General features: G+C 29.5%; 4 protein-coding genes and 1 long non-coding RNA gene across 9 annotated transcripts; 3 read left to right on the forward strand and 2 right to left on the reverse strand.

The window, feature by feature from the left end:
• Positions 1-226: 226 nt before the first annotated feature.
• On the reverse strand, positions 227-4,754 carry LOC122505346 (negative elongation factor B). Its single transcript, XM_043616868.1, has 9 exons — positions 4,388-4,754; positions 3,644-4,123; positions 3,405-3,572; positions 3,197-3,322; positions 2,845-3,114; positions 2,487-2,777; positions 2,143-2,343; positions 865-1,649; positions 227-734 (listed from the first exon to the last, which is right to left on the reverse strand). The coding sequence occupies exons 1-8, from the start codon at positions 4,514-4,516 to the stop codon at positions 1,485-1,487; spliced, it is 1,830 nt and encodes a 609-aa protein (XP_043472803.1). The 5' UTR covers positions 4,517-4,754; the 3' UTR covers positions 227-734; positions 865-1,484.
• Positions 4,755-6,388: 1,634 nt separating this feature from the next.
• Positions 6,389-10,039, forward strand: LOC122505347 (suppressor protein SRP40-like). 4 transcript variants are annotated; one of them, XM_043616871.1, is made up of 4 exons: positions 6,389-6,564; positions 7,313-7,675; positions 9,610-9,861; positions 9,921-10,039. In XM_043616871.1, exons 2-4 carry the CDS (start codon positions 7,547-7,549, stop codon positions 9,933-9,935), a joined length of 396 nt encoding a protein of 131 aa, XP_043472806.1. In that variant the 5' UTR covers positions 6,389-6,564; positions 7,313-7,546; the 3' UTR covers positions 9,936-10,039. The 4 variants fall into 4 exon arrangements, with proteins under 4 accessions (XP_043472806.1, XP_043472807.1, XP_043472804.1 ...); XM_043616872.1 differs by having other exon boundaries at positions 6,407-6,564; positions 9,700-9,861; positions 9,936-10,039; XM_043616869.1 differs by having other exon boundaries at positions 6,417-6,564; positions 9,936-10,039.
• A 149-nt stretch (positions 10,040-10,188) lies between these two features.
• On the reverse strand, positions 10,189-11,572 carry LOC122505348. 2 transcript variants are annotated; one of them, XR_006301911.1, is made up of 4 exons: positions 11,359-11,572; positions 11,048-11,166; positions 10,668-10,782; positions 10,189-10,568 (listed from the first exon to the last, which is right to left on the reverse strand). It is a non-coding gene; the product is annotated as an uncharacterized LOC122505348 (long non-coding RNA). The 2 variants fall into 2 exon arrangements; XR_006301910.1 differs by having other exon boundaries at positions 10,653-10,782.
• A 60-nt stretch (positions 11,573-11,632) lies between these two features.
• On the forward strand, positions 11,633-14,472 carry LOC122505350. Its single transcript, XM_043616873.1, has 5 exons — positions 11,633-11,800; positions 13,497-13,561; positions 13,653-13,832; positions 13,923-14,039; positions 14,131-14,472. The coding sequence occupies exons 2-5, from the start codon at positions 13,531-13,533 to the stop codon at positions 14,349-14,351; spliced, it is 549 nt and encodes a 182-aa protein (XP_043472808.1). The 5' UTR covers positions 11,633-11,800; positions 13,497-13,530; the 3' UTR covers positions 14,352-14,472.
• Positions 14,424-18,251, forward strand: LOC122505344. Its single transcript, XM_043616866.1, has 4 exons — positions 14,424-14,517; positions 15,133-15,312; positions 15,403-17,883; positions 17,974-18,251. Exons 1-3 carry the CDS (start codon positions 14,424-14,426, stop codon positions 17,847-17,849), a joined length of 2,721 nt encoding a protein of 906 aa, XP_043472801.1. The 3' UTR covers positions 17,850-17,883; positions 17,974-18,251.
• The last annotated feature ends 567 nt before the right edge of the window (positions 18,252-18,818 follow it).

An 18,818-nucleotide genomic window follows, 5' to 3' on the forward strand; every position in this document is an offset into this window, starting at 1 on the left:
ATAATTATATTCGTAAAGATTAAAAGTTCTGTGATAATAAACTTATTCAAATTATCATTAATTTTTTGTCATAACATTATGTCATAAGATCAGAAAAAAATCGAGTTTGAAAATTTTTTAGTAAAACAAAACTTTTATTTGTAAAATACTGGTTCTAGGATTTAAAATAAATTTTAGCTTAAAAGAAAAAGGGAAAAGGAATTTAAGGAAATAATTTAACAGTACGTATTGAATATATATATAGTACAATTTACTTATTTTCATTAAATTTGTTAAAATTCTACAAATCATAATAATCATAATAATTATCATAATTGTTATCAAAAAGTTATAAAAAAAAATTTTTAGGTTGCCTGAATTTAACTGTATTAACAGAATATTGAAATTTCGATAGGTCAACAACAAATTAATAGTCGCAGAATGAAATTTTTTTTTAATTTCTAAATGATTTGCTGCAATCGACAAAAGATAAAAAAATGTTTAATCAGAGACGTACTGTTGCACGTTAAAATACTATTCAATAACATGGTCAATAAATTTTTCTATTTTGTTGATTTATTGCAATGATAAACACACCTTTATTTTGACTGGACTAGAGCACTGAAACTAATTGTTAGAATTTCTTAAAAAAAATTGAAGGTTGAACTAAAAAAAAAACCAATACGCCCAACGCTTTAAACATTAAACAATGTATTTGTCTTGTCCTCTCTGGACACAACAATGTTCATGAAAACCTGAAACAGAAATAGTATTATTAGCAATATGAAACATCAATTTTTTCTTTTCAAGTTATTAAAAATTACTTATTGCAAAATAGTTATTACAAACGGAAATTAAAGAGGCATAATTACACAATTCACACACCTCTGGATAAACGAACTAAAAAAACAAGCCCACTTCGTATCGAAATATCCAAACAAATGGCCAAGATATGTTAGCTGACACAGCGTACACTCAAATCCTCCAGTTGATGAACTTGAACGTTCACAAGATGTGTATGAAATGGAGAAGCATCTTCACACAACCTTCTTACCAAGATTTTTCTTTTGTTATTCCACAAGGTATCCTCTAGGGACTGTCCATGGACTGCAGTATTTACGAAATATTAAATACGAGTTCGAGATTATGAAGGAAAGGAACTTACACAACTTATCGTCCAATGTATATTTCATCATTGCAGTAAATCATCAAACTAGACTATTCTTCACGATACTTGCAAACTTTTATAATACAAACTTCTATGACGAAAGTCTTTTGATTGAATTCAACTTTTCACTTTTGTCGATTCAAGCAAAAAATTTGGTTCTTACTATTTATAGATTTAAGCAAATGAAGCTCTTCGACAATCTCTGATTTGACCAAATGACATTTATGGATTTGGTAGAAAGCGAACAACTTAAACTAGTTGTACTTAGTGTTTTAAATTTACTAATTTTATATGAAAAAATATATATTATGAAATGTATTTAACATTTTCAACAAAGTTAAGGAAATCCTTGCCTGGGAGTTGACCTTCCTGGAAGTGGCGAAGCAGAACAATCTATAGCCAGAGAATCCATTTGCGTCGGTACCATTGCTTGGGATTCGTTTGATGTACTTACCAGCTTCTTATGCAAAGATTCGTAAAGGCTATGCACTGCTTCATTATGCTAAAAAAAATTCATTGTTTAGAAAATACATTCAGCGCCTCTACCATCAACATAGCGACTAAATATAGATAAGTCAAATACAAGATATGAAAAATTACCCAAATTTCAGAAAAATTAAGTATCTGTTTGACTAAACTAAACATTTAGTCAAATATAAATTCATCTAAATAATAATTTGCACACATTGAAGATTATTGGAACATTAATTTTTAATAATCACATTTGGTTGCAATTTAAGTTTTGAAATATTTGTTACACATAAAATCTTTGCAAAACTGTAATTCTATATATTTAAGAAAAAACCAAAACAAAAGTTTTGGTTAAAATTATTTCCGTTTAACATTCATTAACATTCATTGAAAAAACATTCTGTTTGTTTTTTTTCAAAACATTCTCTTTTTGGTTTACATGTTTGTGTTCTAATGCAAGAAAATATAATATATATATATATATATATATATATTTCTATATAACGAATGAAAACTCTACTTACTTGACCTGTCGGTTGAAGAGCTTTCATCAGAGTATGTAATCGAGCTGGAGGTAATTTTGCATGAATGTACCACAGTAATTTTAATAAATGGCGAATCACATTATCTCTTCCCAAACTCGTTAAAAAGAATTCGTCAAAAATAACCGTGCAGAATGATTCATTTGAAAATTCATCGGACAAGTTTACGATAAGTAGGGAAACCTACAAAATTTTTATTCACTTTTTAGTATTAAAAATTTATTAAAATTTTAGAATAAATTCTGATAAATTAGTATGAAAATTGTAGGAAAATAATTCAAATTCTATTGAAGGAAATTGCAGTTACCAGTTTTTAACAAACGCACCAGTGTATGTAAGAATGGATCTTCAAATGCCCTTTGACCTTGACAGTTTGGTAGCGTCGCTAAGACTCTCATGAGGCCTCGCGCATCGCCTCGTCCTCTGGCAGTGACGCCGCCACCCCCGCCTCCCACGTGGAGGGCATAGTACATGGACAGGACAGCAGCTACGCCAGACAGTTCTGCGTAGGCTTGACAAGCGTCTGGCGGCGGTCCAGAGTGTTCTATTATCGCAATGGCACTTTCTCTCTCATCAGGAGGAAGCTTTTGATTCAACTGTCGTATTTGATCGTCTACCTACACAAATTTTTTCATTATTTCTAACGTACAATTTCCATTACAAATTGTAAATTGATCTACATACCATGAGAGACATTAGTGCTGGAAGAAACTTGGTAACAACTTGACTATCAAGTTTGGGTTCCTTAAATTCTTGCGAGTCAATCATTTGCCACGCGGACAAGCCCAAGGCGAGCATTCGCAAAAGTAGAACTAAAACCGCATTTTCTCTAGGAAGTGAATCTCCATTAATAAGATGAAGAGCAATTTTTATTGCACTACTCGCTAGGAAATTTACTGCGTACGGATCACAAAGGATCATGCTCAGGTCGCCTAATACCTGTTCTTGTCCTCTCTGAAACAAAGTACATATTACTTACGACTCTCGGAAATTTGTAATAACAAAAAAGAACATTTCCAACTAATCCACTTCATACCTTAATGCTGTCGAGAAATCCTTGCAGTTCTCTCGACCTTTTTACATCGACGTTCTTCTCCCTGATACAAGCGTCCAAACACCACGTGAACTTGTGACATGGGTCTACTGATATAATGTCTTGCACCTATTTACTTGAATGTGTCAATACTTTCTTTCTTACTTTAAATAATAATGAAGAAGGATATTGTTTTTCAATTACAACATACCTCTAGATCGTGCAATGCCATTAACAATTCTGCCCTTAGCGTGCAATAGTGGATATTTTTCGTTCGCAAAAACAGAGTTCGAAGAAATTGTAAGACCATATCGTACAATTTAATGCTGTGGCCAATCATGTGAGCCAGTTTTTGAACTACTTCTCCCTGTCGCCTAACCTAAAATAGAGTCATTATGAACTTGTAATACTTTACTATTTGATTATAGGTAAAATTATTCAGGTATTCACCTTCGGTGAAGGAGTGAAAAAAAGACTGTTCAAGTTCTGATGGTCGAAAAGAACTTGTTCCTTTTCCATGATATAACCGCTAAACAATGGAGATACTTCATCCCCAAATAAACTTTGATTATCTTTCCAAATTTGTCTCTTAACTTCAGTATCCGCGTCATTATACAATTCCTTTTCTCGAACAAGAACTTTCAGATATTTATCGTCAATGTGAGGAGTATTTCGAAGAATACACATAACAACTGGCCTGAGTGCAGGAATTCTTACAGCTGGAAAACTTTTCGCCAACATTTCCTTCAATTTACGATCGGTTGCTGAACTCTTATCTCCTCTTTCCGCTCCAATCTCATTTATTCGCTTAATAAGTTTTTCTCTTAACTCTTCCAGAACCGAAGCATGAAAATCTAACCTTCGAACGCCATGAAGATCCAGTAAAGGAAGCATAGGTCGCAATGAGGGTAACAGGATTCCATTCTGCATCTAAAATGTGTTTTTATAAATAATTATTAATTATAAAGGCAACATTCTTTCATTTATCAAATAATTACTTAGTGACTGCTGCTGATTAATATAATAACATTAAAGAGGCACACGAATTGTTGCTTTAATTGTTCCTTGACAACATTGTATATATAAATAATATAAAAACCTCTTACACGGCACATAAGATTCGCAATTCGTGCCTTTCAATTCGACTGAATAGTCGGTGGGAAATTTCATTACAATAATTAATTGGACAATTACCTGAAACTCCTCAATAGCTTTTAGTGGATCTTCACAACTAGTTAAAGCATCTCTCAGTGAATTTTGACCTGGAATACCAAGTTCTTCTAAACTATCAACAGGTGTACCATTATTCCTTCGCACGTTCATATTTGCGGGTATTTTATTCTATATCCAAATTCAAGCAATAAATTGATAACTTGTTTTTCTTATTCTAATGAACAAAAATAGAAACTTTCATTTAAAATTTCATTGAAAAAAAGCATTAGGAAACAATCATTTTCAATGGATATCAAATTATTTTGTTAAGTATATATTCAAGACGCTATTTCCAGTACTGTAACCAAACTGTAACCATACCGGGTGACACCGGGCAAGCCAATGAGTGCCAATGAGTTAAGAGTTAAGTCCAACGCACAATAGTTCGCGAAGGTCATTCGCGAACGAAACGCATATGAGATAGACAAGGACACAAATATATCTCTGTCCTTTCCTAACTCATGCTTTGCGTTCGCGAACGACTTTCGCAAACCTATTGTGCTTAGGCCTTTTACCCCATTTACCCATAGTTATATATTAGCATATAAAGGCAACTCGAAAGCAATTTTCAAAGTTTCCCATACGGAAACTACCTATTAAGGTGCTTCTATACCTCCGGTGGATTGGTCAAGCAATCGGCTCGATGAATTTTCACGGTCGGAAAATGTACTTTCATGGCGGGTATTTTTGAATAAGTAAATGTTGAAAAGGTTTTTACTTGAAAATTTATTTAAAAAAATGATTTTATCATAGAAATTCTTTTGAAATTTATGTTAAAAAACATGTTTTATTTTAAAAGTTATCAAATTTTAATTCAAAATGTTTTAATTTTCCAAAGAAGTGTAAAAAGCCTAATGTTTTTGAAATGCTAGTACAGACGGTACAGACTGTTTGTTATGAATGTACATAACCTAGCGTTGTGTTGTCGTGCTTGTGATATTATTATTATATTCTAAATTTAATGATTTAATTATATTAAATAATAATGAACAGACAACACAACGCTAGGTTATGTACATTCATAACAAACAGTCTGTACCGTCTGTACTAGCATTTCAAAAACATTAGGCTTTTTACACTTCTTTGGAAAATTAAAACATTTTGAATTAAAATTTGATAACTTTTAAAATAAAACATGTTTTTTAACATAAATTTCAAAAGAATTTCTATGATAAAATCATTTTTTTAAATAAATTTTCAAGTAAAAACCTTTTCAACATTTACTTATTCAAAAATACCCGCCATGAAAGTACATTTTCCGACCGTGAAAATTCATCGAGCCGATTGCTTGACCAATCCACCGGAGGTATAGAAGCACCTTTAGGGAACTTGTACAATAGATGCAAGAAGGCCAGTCCAATCAATTGCATGCATTTAAAGGTCGTGTACACAACTGATTCATGAAGAACGTCATTTGCGAAAGCAAATCTAGAGTCAAAAAAGGCAAGATATATTTTGTCCTTTTCTATCTTATGTATCTTGTTCGCGAACCTTTGTGCATTGACTTAAAGGCCTTTCTCCAATAGGATCCCAAAAGCATATTAAGTCGCTATGGCAACATATGCTGACAGCTTGCAAAGCTGTGAATGCACCTTTATATACCCCTTCTCCAGTGGATATTCCTACCACATTTCCGACTAGTGGCAGTGTTGAAATACGCAAAAGAAAGACAATTTGTAAACCCCTTCTTGTATTCTTTTGCGCAGACGCCGTATTTCAACACTGGGTGTTTACGACCAGAGCTGCCAGGTACCCTCACCAAACGCAACTGCGCTTGCGCTACAAAAATGATCTTATTAGCGAAATGAACCGCGCATTTTTAAAACGTTTAATACACAGTCGAGAGCGAACGTATTTGATTGTGGCGCCTGTATATCCCCGTTTTTAAAAAGTCCAAAATGTAATTTGATCAAAATTACAAATTGTCAAACGTTAAATCCATATAAATGTCATTCGATATAATGTGGCTTTACACAAACGTTTACTTAATATAATGAGTTTATCCAAGAAATTGTTTTTCAGCAAATGGGCTAAATTATTCAAAATAATATTTTAGTAACCATCTTGTCAAAAAAGCAGCGAATCAAAGATTATCTGTTTAGACAAGTCACCCGTAGAGGAACTGTAATTTCTTTGTCAACATTTTCTATTCTTCTAAGGTTAATTTTAAATTAAAAAAAAAATTTTCAATAAAACAATGTTTCAATGAGAAGCCTACATATAGAGTTAAAAACAAGAGAAAAAAAATATACCTATTTATTAATATAAACAATAATTAAACATTTAAACTAACCTCAAAATTAACCTCAAAATAAAATTTCAAGACAATATTTATCCTAATTAATTTTCCGAACTGGTGTCGCTCGTTCCCTTATAAAAAATGAAATTAAAAAGAAAGTAGGAAAGAAATAAAAAAGAAGTAAAAGGTAAAGAAAGAAAGAAATAAAAACGAAGTAAAAAGTAAAGAGCGAAAGAAATAAAAAAATTAGTAAAAAATAATGAAAAGAATAAGGAAAGAAAGAAATAATAAAAAGAAGTCGAAAATAAAGAAATAAATAAATAAAAACGAGGTTAAAAATAAAAAAAGGAGTAAAAAATAAAAAAGAAATAATAAAAAGAAGTCGAAAATAAAGAAATAAATAAATAAAAACGAGGTTAAAAATAAAAAAAGGAGTAAAAAATAAAGAAAGAAATAAAAAAGAAGTAAAAATTAAAAAAAGGAATAAAAAATAAAGAAAGAAATAATAAAAAGAGAAATAAATAGTAAAAGCAAAGCAAAGAAAAACAAAATGTTCGAACTAGAAATAGAATAATTTACCAAACGAAATAAAAATTAGTGCTGCTTTTGAAACTGATTTCCATTTTCCATAAAATATTAAAATTGCAAATATGAATTCTCTTTTCTAGACAAAATTCAGTTCGAGAACAAGAGGATGGGTTGAATTGCCCTCGGATTCGGAGTGCAGAGCAAAAATTAAATTGAGATTGGAGCACTGCCTCAAAGACAAGGAGGATTCGAGGAGATTATCACAAGCGAGTCAAAGTACTTACAGCAGTAGATCGTCCCAGGATCGAGGGAGATTTGCCGGCGATATTGAATCGGAAAATTCTGCATTTAACATTTGCGATAAGCAAAGTGTCATGGCTCTATTTAAAGATCATGTCAATATCAAAGTTTCGAATGTTAATTTAACATTGTGCATGAGTTCAGTCACTGGCCTCACGGACTTAATTGAGGACGAAATTATTCCCAAGCCCATTCCAGTTGAGGTTCGTTTGCTTCTAATTTTTAATTGTTTATTATTAAATATAAGTAAATTAGATCGAGGAAATTAATAAATTAAATTGTGGAAATGAATTAAAATTAAGTAAAAGAAATTAATGAAGTAAATTAAAGAAATTAACTAATTAAATCACTGAAATTAAGAAAATAAACTGAGGAAATTAACTAATTAAATCAAAGAAATTAATAAAATATATTCAAGAAATTAATTCATTAAATTAAAAAACGAATTAAGTAAAATTAAAAAAAATTATTTCAAAAATAATAACATTGTTGTAATAAATAATAATAATAATAATAATAATAATAATAATTATTATTATTTTCAATTGACATTATTTTTATTTAACTTTTTTCATTTGACTTTTTAATTGACATTATTTTCAATTACCATTATGTTCATTTTCTAAACAATTCAATTATTTTTTTAAATATTAAAATCTTTACAAAAATTCAATTATTTTCAAAACATTTTTAATTGAATTCCTTGAAAGAATTCAATTTTTAAAACAAATTTTAACACATTTCGAAAAAATTCAATTTTTTTCTAAAATTTTAATAAATCCTTAGAAAAAATTCAATTATTTTTATAAATAGTAAAATTCTTGGCAAGAAGAAGAAGAATTCCTTTTTGCCACCTGAATATGTTGCTGAGTGTATATTTTGAAATTTATAAGAAAATCTCCAGAAAAAATTAAAATTGATTCAATTAAATTGTATATACTTGTGCAGCAAGCTTGCAATAAGCTTACTGCAAACTGACACTACAAACTTGTAGCAAGTTTGCCAAATAAGCTTGTCGAAAACTTGCCTCACAAGCTTGCAGCAAGCTTATATCATAATCTTGTAGCAAGATTGCAGTGCAAGCTTGCAGCAATAGGACATTTTGTTACTTGACACAAACTTGTGGCGAGCTTACTCTGTAAGCTTGCACACCTTGCACAGCAAGCTTAATGCAAGTTTGTGGCAAGCTTATGTGCTGATTGGGTATTCTCAAAATATTTTTAAAAAATTCGATATAGAAATTAAATTATTTTCAAGGCAATTTTTAAATATATTCGTCAAAAAAATTGAAAGAATTCAATTCTTTTCAAAAAAATAATAAAATTCTTAAAAGAAATTTAATAATTTTTGAACCAACTTTAATTGAGTTTCTCGAAAAAATTTCATTATTTTCAAATATTTCTATAAAATTCTTCATAACAATTTATTCATTTCTTTAAATTTTAATAAATTCTTTGAAACATTTCAATTATATTTTTATAAATAGTACAATTCTTTGCAGAAATTCAATTCTTTTCAAAACAATTTTAATAGAATTCCTCGAAAGAATTTAAATTTTCAAATATTAACAAAAAATTAATTTATTTTCTAAAATTTTAATAAATTCTTCGAAACGTTTCAATTATTTTTATAAATAGTATAATTCTTTGCAGAAATCCAATTATTTTCAATACAATTTTAATAAAATTCTTCTTCATAAAATCCAATTGCTATTTTAATTAATTAAATTAATTTTTAATTTTCAATTAAAATTATTAAAAAAGCTTCATTAGTTTAAAAAAAATTCAAAGAAATTCTTCAAAAGAATTCAATTAGTTTTTTTTAAATTTTAATAAAATTCTCTGCGAAAATTATTTAGATATTTTTCTAAATAATAAAATTCTCTGCGAGAATTCAGTTATTTTTCTGAATAATAAAATTCTTTGAAATAATTTTTAATTATCAAATTTTTTGATAAAATTCTTTGCAACAATTCGATGATTTTCAATGCATTAATTTTAAAATTGAAAATATTTGAAAAGAAAAATTATAAAAAAGTTTAGAAAGAAAAAAGTAAAGAATTAATTTATTAATATTATTATTAATTATTATTTAATTAATAATAATTTTAATAAAATTTATAATTTTTTAAAAACAGGACATAACTTTAAAAGTACTGAATAGCGATGAATGTGAGGAAGAATCGAGTGATAAAAAGAAAATGCATGAGAAAAATAGTCAATTACAGGAAACAGAGAGATTATCATCATCATCATCATCATCATCATCATCATCATCATCATCATCATCATCATCATTATCATCATCATCATCTTTAAAAGAAGACAACGAAGACACGAAAAACGATTTCAAATTAAATTCCGAGACGAATTTGAATAATTTTATTCAGGTAATTATTTGTTAAATAATTTTTTTCATTTTCATTGTATTCTAATACATTTCTATCAGATTTCTATATTGTAGATTGCTCCGGAATTTGAAAATGTACCACCGCCAATTCCACCACTGGATTCTAGTAATGAAGCCGATTTGAGCGATTTTTAACGTTGATATATGAGAAAATCGAGCAAAAAATTAATAAAAGAAGCTTTATATGTGATTTGTATAATTGAATAACAAACAAAATGTTTATATTCTTCTAAACACGAAACATAAACAATTTTTATTCTCAAAAAATAATCACGCACAAAATGTTCTTTAAGTAATTGAAAAATAAAATTAACTTAATATGAAAAATTCGAAATGCATTCGAAAGACAAAAAAAAAAAAGAAGGTAACTTGAACTAAAAACACCAGAGAGATAAAGAAAAAAAATAAAAAAATATTCAAAATGAAAATGAATTTTTAATTTTATTGCATGTTTTCCATTACGAAGAATTAATATTAACTGCGCACGTTTCTCTTTCAGCAAGCCGTTTTACTCTTCAAAGTATATAAAAGAAATCCTTTTCTCCACCACATCCTTATCACACGGTTTGAAAAAATTGACTTTTAATCATATTTTTCTACGAATAAAAGAAACAAAAGAAGAATCCAACTTCTCATTTCTTTTCCCCCGCGATTCAATGAGACAAAAATTATTATCCAATTCTTTTCCTAGAAAACAATTAAAATAATTTATTAAATGTAATAATAAATTAGAATAAATAAAAATTATCAATAAATCTGTAATTGGAGTACTAATTTTTCATTCACTATGTAAATTAATGTGAGAACGTAAATTTGGAGACATCTTTATTTCTCAATATTCCGACATTGATTAATTGCGCACTCTTGTCAGTTACAAATTCCCATCGTTAAATACTTGAACCTATAAACAAAATAAATAACAATTAATCAAAATAGAGAAACTAAAAATTATATTAAGTATGTTTTCTTAGAGTAAAAAAAATTTTTTTCTTACTCGTAATTTCTTTGTCAACATTTTCTATTCTTCTAAGGTTAATTTTAAATTAAAAAAAAAATTTTCAATAAAACAATGTTTCCATGAGAAGCCTACATATAGAGTTAAAAATAAGAGAAAAAAATATACCTATTTATTACTATATAAACAATAATTAAACATTAAAACTAACCTCAAAATAAAATTCCAAGACAATATTTATCCTAATTAATTTTCCGAACTGGTGTCGCTCGTTCCCTTATGGTATGTGTCAAATTTATTATGACTTGACGTACGGTTGGAATTTTTAACCTAAAAAATAAAAACAATTTCAATATACCTTTAATATTAATTTGTGTGATTATCAAGATTTATATTGATAAACATAAATTTCAATAAATTTTTTTTTTAATATTGTTATTTATAATTAATAAATTAATTATTTGTTATTTACTATATGTTATTATATATATTTATAATATTAAAAATAAAACTAAAACTAACCTCAATGCACAATTTAATTTTCTTCTTCTTCTTACTGTCATATTTTGCACCTATAATTTAAACCTGAAAAAAAAATTAATTCGCAATAAAATAATTAAACTATTTATTTACTTATTTATTTATTCATTAAAAAACAATACTTATCTTAATTAATTATACATGTTTGTATATTCCATTCTGCACAGATTATCGTAAACAAAACAAAACTGCTTTACCAACAAATTCTTTATTTAGAACTTTGACACACTATAGGTAATTTCACTTTCTGCATTATCGACTCGTGGTACGAGTTACCGAAAATATGCTTGAAATAGTTTGTACATTCACCACGGCGCTAGTAGTACAAGCGCGCACTGGTGGGGACGCTCGAAGTGGTGGGGACACGGGTATATAAGCAGGCGCCCGAGACGAGACTGGCACTTCAAGCTCAACTGTGTTACAGGTAAGCAATAGTACCAAAGCCTTGTTAAGGCAGACGAACTTAAGCTGTATTACAGCAAAGCCTTATTAAGGCAAACGGACGTAAAGCTGTATTACAGCAAAGCCTTATTAAGGCAGACGGACGTAAAGCTGTATTACAGCAAAGCCTTATTAAGGCAGACGGACGTAAAGCTGTATTACAGCAAAGCCTTATTAAGGCAGACGGGCGTAAAGCTGTATTACAGCAAAGCCTTATTAAGGCAGACGGACGTAAAGCTGTATTACAGCAAAGCCTTATTAAGGCAGACGGACGTAAAGCTGTATTACAGCAAAGCCTTATTAAGGCAGACGGACGTAAAGCTGTATTACAGCAAAGCCTTATTAAGGCAGACGGACGTAAAGCTGTATTACAGCAAAGCCTTATTAAGGTAAACGGACGTAAAGCTGTATTACAGCGAAGCCTTATTAAGGCAGACGGACGTAAAGCTGTATTACAGCAAAGCCTTATTAAGGCAGACGGACGTAAAGCTGTATTACAGCAAAGCCTTATTAAGGCAGACGGACGTAAAGCTGTATTACAGCAAAGCCTTATTAAGGCAGACGGACGTAAAGCTGTATTACAGCAAAGCCTTATTAAGGCAGACGGACGTAAAGCTGTATTACAGCAAAGCCTTATTAAGGCAGACGGACGTAAAGCTGTATTACAGCAAAGCCTTATTAAGGCAGACGGGCGTAAAGCTGTATTACAGCAAAGCCTTATTAAGGCAGACGGACGTAAAGCTGTATTACAGCAAAGCCTTATTAAGGCAGACGGACGTAAAGCTGTATTACAGCAAAGACTTTTAAAGGCATACTGAAAAGACTAAAGCTGTTTTACGGCAACAAATACAATTTTTAACGATAGATCCATCGTTAGGGCATACGGATAACGTTAAATTTTTTGAAATTTTATGTACATACGTGTTTTCTTTTCTCTATTCATTAATAACAATATCACGCGGGTTAATTTCGTTTTTAAAGTAATGAATAATACCTCTTGTTCTGATGAGGCATTAAAAAATTGTTACACTGAAAAAGCGACTCATAAGTAATTTTTTCTCTTCAATTCATCCCGATTGTTACATAGATCGTTTAATTATCGTGTGTACATTTAATTTTTAACGTTATTCGACAGTTTATTAAATAATCGTTGATAAAAAAGTCCCAGAGTGCAGTCCCATGGCATCGTTATTTGCTTTGCTTTTTGTAACTTGACTATTAAAAGAATTCATTTTAGAAACTTTACAAATTATTTATTCTCTACATTATATTATACAGACTTTTTTCAAATTTTTATCAAAACTATAATTATTTTAATGAAAATTTTGTTAAATAATTCATCTTTTTGAAAATGATTTTCTCAAATAATTGATTATTTTCTAATTTCAAGACAATATAATTGAATTTCAAAGATTTTATTTAAACTACTAATTGAATTTCGTTTTAAAGAATTTTATTATCATTTTTGTAAATAGTTGCTTGATCTCTAATAATTTGTGAATTTAATGTAATGGAAATTCTAGAAAAAAAATATATATTAACACAAGTAGTAGCTTGTAGTTGCTAAAATTTATAAAAAATACCCAAATAGCCTAATTACAAAACCCAACGCAAAACGATGCCATTAGATTGCACCCTTATTATTTTGTCTTTTTAACAAACATTTTTTTTTTTTACAGAAATTCATGTACCAGTATCTACTGTATTGACATAATGAAGAGAAAACGACAATTGAGTTTAAAATGTTAGTGTTTAACAGATGTATTTTAAAAATATTTTTATTTACATGTAAAGTTAACAATTGTAATTTATTTGTTTATTCTCTATTTTTTCAGCAACAATTGAATCTCGTGAAGGACATTCTACCAGATTCTTTTACGGTAACTCACAGACACAAAAATCTGACGAAAATTTGACATTTTCTTCATCGTCATCAACTCCAAAGACAGAAGAGGCAGAACATCGAAAAGCAGAGAAGAAAACTTTTCGCTCGAGTGGAATATTCAGATTAAAATGTAAGTTTTTTAAAATTATTTTCTTCAAGTATTTGATTTAAATTAAGGAATTTTTTAATTTTAATTCTTTTGTTTCTTTTTAATTTTCAGCACCAACTAGATCTCGGGAAGAAATGTCTACCAGTTCAATTGGAAAGGCTGAAAATGTGAAATCTGGAATTTCGGAGAAACAATCTTTTACTTCCAGTGAAAGATTGAGTTTAAAATGTTAGTGTTTAACAGATGTATTTTAAAAATATTTTTATTTACATGTAAAGTTAACAATTATAATTTATTTGTTTATTCTCTATTTTTTCAGCAACAAATGAATCTCGTGAAGGACATTCTACCAGATTCTTCTACGGTAACTCACAGACACAAAAATCTGACGAAAATTTGACATTTTCTTCATCGTCATCAACTTCAATGACTGAGCAGGCTGAACCTCGAAAAGCAGAGAAGAAAACTTTTCGCTCGAGTGGAATATTCAGATTAAAATGTAAGTTTTTAAAAATTATTTTCTTCAAGTATTTGATTTAAATTAAGGAATTTTTTAATTTTAATTCTTTTGTTTCTTTTTAATTTTCAGCACCAACTAGATCTCGCGAAGAAATGTCTACCAGTTCAATTGGAAAGGCTGAAAATGTGAAATCTGGAATTCCGGAGAAACATTCTTTTACTTCCAGTGAAAGATTGAGTTTAAAATGTTAGTGTTTAACAGATGTATTTTAAAAATATTTTTATTTACATGTAAAGTTAACAATTATAATTTATTTGTTTATTCTCTATTTTTTCAGCAACAAATGAATCTCGTGAAGGACATTCTACCAGATTCTTCTACGGTAACTCACAGACACAAAAATCTGACGAAAAATTGACATTTTCTTCATCGTCATCAACTTCAATGACTGAGCAGGCTGAACCTCTAAAAGCAGAGAAGAAAACTTTTCGCTCGAGTGGAATATTCAGATTAAAATGTAAGTTTTTAAAAATTATTTTCTTCAAGTATTTGATTTAAATTAAGGAATTTTTTAATTTTAATTCTTTTGTTTCTTTTTAATTTTCAGCACCAACTAGATCTCGCGAAGAAATGTCTACCAGTTCAATTGAAAAGACTGAAAATGTGAAATCTGGAATTCCGGAGAAACATTTTTTTACTTCCAGTGAAAGATTGAGTTTAAAATGTAAGTTTTTAATAATTAACCAAGGAAAAAATGATTCGTACGATGAATCATTTTCACCTGGGTACATTTTAAAAATATTTTATTAAAATAACAATTTAAAAATTTTAATTTATTTAATTCCTTTTTTTCTTTTTCAGCACCAAGTGATTCTCCTGAAAAGCTGTCACCGTGTTCAGTTTACCGTGTACCAACAGAAACATCATTATCATTATCGTCATCAACTGGACCTGATTTAAAAATCTCTTCTTCAAAAGTAGAGAAATCGAAAAAGCAAGAAGCTAAATTTTCCCGTTCAATATCAACTTCAAAAAGTGAAGGTAAAATTTTGTATTCTTTTTTCTTCTTTTATATTTTCTTAATCTCTCTCAATATAAAATTAATAAAATTTTCATTTCTTCCAATTATAGGTGTTGACTCATCAATTGAAAGTGGTGCTGGCCCCTCTTCAAAACGAAAGAAATACAGTGTCGAGAAATCTGCAATTGGTGTTTCTTCAAACAGAAAAAGAACGTCAATTACTTTGGATAATGAAAATATTGATAAACCGTTGCATTATAAAGTGAGAAGAAGATTGGAATTAATGGGAACAGAAAAGCATACGGTAAAAGTTTGTTTGGGAAAATTATGTAAATCAGCAAACATAAAAAATCGAATTGAAGAAGATGCAAAGGTTGTTTCATCAATGATGTATGAGGCAACAACAATGGCATTATTCGGCCTGTATGAAGAAACGAATGTTGAAAATGTTGAAAATTGTCCATCATTGTTGGAGAAATGGACCAACAATGGTCCCGACTTTCTGTCATTTTTAATATCATTAAAGCAGAAAGTAAATGCTCAACGTAAAGTAACTGAACAGGATGTGAAAATAAATACAATGGTCAACGAATATAAAGAATTAAGGAATGACATTCCACTTTATGACGGAGAACATAGAACGGCAATAATTCAGGAGGCAGCTTTAGTGTTGAATCGAAACTTTAAAACAAATTTCACGACGCATGCAGCATCACGTTTAAGAAGATATTTGCAGCTATTAATGGAAATTGAAGACGAAGAAAAAAATCATATGGAAGTAGATGAAATTCAAGAAATTTGTTCAGTTTACCGTATCGAAAATGATAATGATGAAAAAATAAAAATTAGGAGTTTTAAAAATAGCATTAAAAATGAACAAAGAAAAGAATTTCAAAAATCTCAAAAACAATTTCCAGATGAAATGCGAGAAAAAAAAACATCAGACTATTGCGATGAAAGATATGTTCGACAGGAAAAATATCGCAAACATTGCGATAAAGTCTATTATAAAAAAAGGCCAAGAAGGCGAAGAAAAAAATCGAAAAAGGAAAAAGAAGAAGAAAAAGAGAAGAATGAGGAAAAAGAAAAAGAGAAGAATAAGGAAAAAAAGAAATTTCGAAAAAGAAGGCCTTCATTTTATAAACAATCTGTTGCTGCTTTAAATCTCCTGCTGCAAGAAAATAAATGTAAAGTGAAAGGATTCCCTATTGATTTACTGAAAAAGGATGATGTTGATGCTACCAATGAAAAAAAATTGGACTTTAGAAAATTGACAAAAGATGAAGAATGGCATAAATTTTTGCCATTTTTCATTATGATTCAACAACAATTTCATGATAAAAAGAAGAAGAATTTCACATTAATTCCACAAATTTCATTAGGCGTGAAGCATGTCGTTTATACAAATACTGCTTTAAAAGATTTGCAAGTGGCAACTGTTATTAAAGAAATTAAAGAAAAAAAGGCAATTTTACAAAAAAAGAAAAAAAGTTCAAGAAAGAATAAGGATCATCTTCAAAGAGCAGTTGATAAAATGGACGATGAAATGAAGCGCTTAAGTGAAATGAACAATGAAGAAAGGTGGAATTCAATGTTCAACTTTAAATCAATCCAAAGAGGTCGAAAAAGATTAAAGAATGGTGGTAAATTTTCTGGTACAATAACGACAAATGGTGTGGACGTGTCAGTAATTTTTGATTTACCCACAAAACATGATGTTGTGCAATCAAAGAAGGAAGTTGGAAGTTACAAAAAATTTTGTGGTTTTGATCCTGGTGCGAGGGCGACTCTGGCTGGCGTCAGTAGAGAAAACGATCCTAATCCAACCACTAATGTAAAAAAGGATTCAGCTATTTACATTGGTAGTTGGATGATGAGATGGCAGATGGGCGACTACAGAAGAAGAGAATTAATGAAGAAAAAAGGTATAGACATGCAAAAATATTACAAGCAACTTGCTGAGAATCCATTGATGGAAAATTTTTGCATGACTAATCCTCGAGATCGCCATCGCATAACAAAATATAGAATACATCTTTTACAAAATTTCCAATCACTTCATCAAAAAAGATCCGTAACGCGTTTAAAAATAGATCAATATTCGGCGCACAAACGACAAGTTGATCAACTTGTAAATTGGATAGTAGGTGATACAAAGAAGAAACCCTGTTTCGTTGCAGTTGGTGGAGCAAAAATACCTAATTTTATCAAGGGATACACTAAAGCTCCTTTGAAACGTATTCAACAAACTCTTTTCCAAAGATCAGCGGAATTAGGAAAAGATAAATTGCAAGTCGTTAAAGTAAATGAATTTAATACAACAAAAATGTGTAGTCGCTGTGTGAGACCACTTAAAATATCCAAGAGTCCCCATCGATACACTTATTGTGCGAAATGCAAAACAACGTGGGAAAGAGATGTAAATGCAGGGCGCAATATTCTTAATCTTGCACTTATTCAAGAAAAAATCATACCAAAGGATTCCATAAAAAATCACCATCTATTTCGGATCACGAATGATGACGCTCAACATCAAGATGCAGAATTGCAGAAATAATTTTTCCCATCACTTTCAACATTCATTTTTAAATGTAAGTTTTTAAAATTTATAGTTAAAAAATAGTCTTTTTATGGAAAACATTAAAAAATTAATTAATTTGTAATTATTTTCTCTTTTTCAGCACTAAGTAAATCTCTTCAAGGACATTGAAAAGGAGGAACCTCGACAACCGGAAATACAATTTTCTACGATGGACAATATACTGCTTAATTGCGGAAATAATTTAACAAAAATATTATTCGGTCCTGGTGGTGATGGCTTTTTGCCATTGTACATACCGGGGATCTCTCACGAGATCCGAACCAGCCTGTAAAAAGGCATACCAGGTTTTTTAAGAAATTAAAAAACATGCTACTTCTTTTATTGATTATTGTTTGAATTTTTCAAATTTTTTATAAAAACAAAAGCACATTTGTGTTTTTTTTATAAATTAAAATAATCAATAATAGGAGGGGAGGTAATTTTGTAAAAGACATATATTTCTTTAAATTTAAATCATTTTTCTCTTTTTTACTTATAATTTAGTTTCAGTTTAACGGTGTAATTTTTAAATTTTAATTTTTTCAAAACATTTTAACTTTATTCAACATTTCACTTTAATTTTAAACCTTTTTTTTTAACAATTTCAATTTCTTCTTTTACAAAATTACCTTCTAATCAGAAGTACCCTTACCAAATGCAACTTAGCTTGCACTACAAAAATGATCTTATTGGCGAAATGAACCGCGCATTTTTAAAACGTTTTATATTTAAACATATAAAGTACTTTAGATGGACAAGTTTTAAGGTGCCGTCCCATGTCGGCGTAAAAACGTCAAAGCGTCGGCGTTAAAGTATGAGAGTGAACAAGATAGTGATATAAAGGTGCTTCTATACCTCCGGTGGATTGGTCAAGCAATCGGCTCGATGAATTTTCACGGTCGGAAAATGTACTTTCATGGCGGGTATTTTTGAATAAGTAAATGT

Source organism: Leptopilina heterotoma, unplaced genomic scaffold, assembly GCF_015476425.1.
Source record: "Leptopilina heterotoma isolate Lh14 unplaced genomic scaffold, ASM1547642v1 Lhet_353, whole genome shotgun sequence".
NCBI lineage: Eukaryota > Metazoa > Arthropoda > Insecta > Hymenoptera > Figitidae > Leptopilina > Leptopilina heterotoma.

Excerpts from the sequence above, each read along its gene's own strand:
- LOC122505347 (XM_043616869.1), top strand. The coding sequence starts at position 7,547 with ATGGCTCTATTTAAAGATCATGTCAATATCAAAGTTTCGAATGTTAAT. Across the intron at positions 7,676-9,609 it reads CCAAGCCCATTCCAGTTGAG|GACATAACTTTAAAAGTACT; the intron begins GTTCGTTTGCTT and ends TTTTAAAAACAG. Across the intron at positions 9,862-9,935 it reads ATTTGAATAATTTTATTCAG|ATTGCTCCGGAATTTGAAAA; the intron begins GTAATTATTTGT and ends TCTATATTGTAG.
- LOC122505344 (XM_043616866.1), top strand. The coding sequence starts at position 14,424 with ATGTCTACCAGTTCAATTGGAAAGGCTGAAAATGTGAAATCTGGAATT. Across the intron at positions 14,518-15,132 it reads TGAAAGATTGAGTTTAAAAT|CACCAAGTGATTCTCCTGAA; the intron begins GTTAGTGTTTAA and ends TTTCTTTTTCAG. Across the intron at positions 15,313-15,402 it reads ATCAACTTCAAAAAGTGAAG|GTGTTGACTCATCAATTGAA; the intron begins GTAAAATTTTGT and ends TTCCAATTATAG.
- LOC122505350 (XM_043616873.1), top strand. The coding sequence starts at position 13,531 with ATGAAGAGAAAACGACAATTGAGTTTAAAAT. Across the intron at positions 13,833-13,922 it reads TGGAATATTCAGATTAAAAT|CACCAACTAGATCTCGGGAA; the intron begins GTAAGTTTTTTA and ends TTTAATTTTCAG. Across the intron at positions 14,040-14,130 it reads TGAAAGATTGAGTTTAAAAT|CAACAAATGAATCTCGTGAA; the intron begins GTTAGTGTTTAA and ends CTATTTTTTCAG.
- LOC122505346 (XM_043616868.1), bottom strand. The coding sequence starts at position 4,516 with ATGAACGTGCGAAGGAATAATGGTACACCTGTTGATAGTTTAGAAGAA. Across the intron at positions 3,573-3,643 it reads TTTTCACTCCTTCACCGAAG|GTTAGGCGACAGGGAGAAGT; the intron begins GTGAATACCTGA and ends ACTCTATTTTAG. Across the intron at positions 2,344-2,486 it reads ATCCATTCTTACATACACTG|GTTTCCCTACTTATCGTAAA; the intron begins GTGCGTTTGTTA and ends AAAATTTTGTAG.